The sequence below is a fragment of the Penaeus japonicus genome, unplaced genomic scaffold (genome assembly GCF_977035675.1).
Source record: "Penaeus japonicus unplaced genomic scaffold, GWHDUDI00000001_assembly GWHDUDI00000037, whole genome shotgun sequence".
In the NCBI taxonomy this organism is placed as follows: domain Eukaryota; kingdom Metazoa; phylum Arthropoda; class Malacostraca; order Decapoda; family Penaeidae; genus Penaeus; species Penaeus japonicus.
The window spans coordinates 9,511,369-9,513,868 of NW_028234439.1; the positions used below are offsets into that span (position 1 = coordinate 9,511,369).

General features: G+C 43.5%; 1 protein-coding gene across 1 annotated transcript in view; it reads right to left on the minus strand.

The window, feature by feature from the left end:
• LOC122256100 (uncharacterized) overlaps nt 1–2,500 on the minus strand; it is a 502,784-nt gene that overhangs the window by 69,203 nt on the left and 431,081 nt on the right. Inside the window, exon 6 of the mRNA XM_086532461.1 lies at nt 2,091–2,270. Within this exon, the coding sequence (XP_086388587.1) occupies nt 2,091–2,270 (180 nt within the window). The remainder of the gene's footprint in view (nt 1–2,090; nt 2,271–2,500) is intronic.

The window sequence follows — 2,500 nt, forward strand, 5'->3', positions numbered from 1 at the left end:
CACACACACACACACACACACACACACACACACACACACACACACACACACACACACACACACCACCCACAGAAGAGAATCAAGGGAAGAAACGAACAAACACGAAATCCACAACAGAATGGCCTCGTGGTTTCTCTTGGTCTGCAAACGGGGTCGAGGCATAAAAGAATCAACCTGCACTAAAATGCGAGTTGCAGGAGGTGGGGAAGGAAGAGCGGGGTGGGGGGAAGGGGGGGGGGCAAGGGGAGTCTGGTATTAAATGTATTAAAATTTCTTTTTTTTTCTTTCTCTCTCTTTTTCTTTCTTTTTTTTTGTTCTCTCTGTCTCACTTTCTCTCTCCCTGTTTCTCTGTGCCTGTTTCACTGTGTCTGCCTATAACTCTCTCTTTCTCTCTCGCTCCCTCTCTGTCTGTCTGTCCCTCTCTCTTTTTCTCTATGTCTCTCTGTCTGTCTCTCCCTTTTACTCTTTCTCTCTCTTTTTCTCGCTGTCTGTCTGTCTGTGTCTCTCCCACTTTTTCTCTCTCTTTTTTTTCGCCCCCCCTCTCTTTCTCTCTCTCTCACTCTTTCTCTCTCTTTTTCTCTCTGTCTCTGTCTCTGTCTCTCTCTCTCTCTCTCTCTCTCTCTCTCTCTCTCTCTCTCTCTCTCTCTCTCTCTCTCTCTCTCTCTCTCTCTCTCTCTCTCTCTCTCTCTCTCTCTCTCTCTCTCTCTCTCTCTCTCTTCTCTTTCTTTCTCTCTCTCTCTGTCTCTCTCTCTCTCACTCTATCTATCTCTCTCACTTGCTCTTTCTCTCTCTCTCTCACTTGCTCTTTCTCTCTCTCTCTGTCTCCCACTGTTTAAATAAATGTTATCTTGGGCACATATCTACAGAGTGGGGACGAGACAGGCCACACGCCTGGGCTCTAGGAGGGGGGGGGGGGAGGTGATGGTAGAGGTGGGGGTGAGGGGGTGGGGGGGTCGGTGGATGGGGTAGGGAGATAAATCTTAAAGACCTGACACAACACTTGATAGCTCGTGTCGGAGGTAATCTCTGTTTTACTGACCGCTATAAAAGAGAAAAAGGCAAAGGAGGCGGTAAGATAAACAACACAGACCCACGCACACACACACTCAAACATACAAACACACAGACACAAACACAAAAATACACTCACACATAGACACACATGCACAGAAACACAAACATACACACACACACACAACAACACACACGCGCAGACACACACACACACACACACACAAACACACAAACAACATACACAAACTACACACACACACACACACACACACACACACACACACACACACACACACACAAGACAATATGAACACCATGATGACCACACGCGGGGTATCTGGCCATCTGAAGATACCCTATCGATTATCGCTCCAAACTTGGATAGAAAGATAAGCACGTTTCGGTATCTCGGGAAACGACTTCTCGGTGTTGCGTCAAGGTTGTTATTTTCATACTGTTGTTATTAATATTTTCCTTATTCTTATTGTCATTATCCTTCCTCTTATTATTATGATTATTGTTATTATTATCATTATGATTATCATCCTTACTACTAATGTTGTTATTGTCATTATCATTGTTTATGGTTATTATGATTATTGTCATTATTGTTGTTATTATTGTTATAATTTTTGTTCTTAATATTATTATCATTTTGATCATCATTATTGTTATTATCATCATCATATATATTATCATTATCATTATTATTGTTACTATCATTATCATTATCATCATCCTTATTTTTATTACTTTTATCATTATTGTCATCATTATTTCAATTATTCATCCTTGTCATTATTACCATTATCATCATTAAAAAAATGTGAAAATTATAGAATTACCGATAAAACTCTAATCTCAACCTTAAATAGATAATTATAAAAAAGATAATACAATGGAGTAAAAACAGTACAAGTATATACTGTATAAATGATAACATGACAATATAATGATATCAACCAGACCATATGACAAAACCCCCTTTAAAAAAAAACAAAAAAAACACGAGTAATAATGGAAACCGAATCGAAAAGACCGCCCACCGCCCACAGCCCCCCAACCCGAGGACTCACGCAGAACGGAGAGCGTGATGCTGGAGGCGAAGGGCTCGCTGGCGCCCACCAGGGTCGTGTGGATGGCCTGGCACTTGATCCGCTTCCCGTCGTCCTCGGGCTCGGCTGTCACCACCAGCTGGCTCCGGACGCTCCATCTGCGCGGCTGCGTCGACGCCTCCACCTGGTCCTCTTGCAGGGCTGAGGGAGAGACAGAGGGCGGGAGGGCGTGAGAGGGAGTGGGGGAGGGGGAGGGTGTTGTGGTAGCAGGGGTCATGATGCTTTTGGTGTTTCTGTGGGAAGCATGGCTGGGATGGGCACTGTTGTCATCATTATTCTCATTCTTATCATTATTTCCATCACTGTTAATTCCCCCCCCCCTCTCTCTCTCGCTCTCTCTCTCTCTCTTTCTCTCTATCTATCTATCTCCA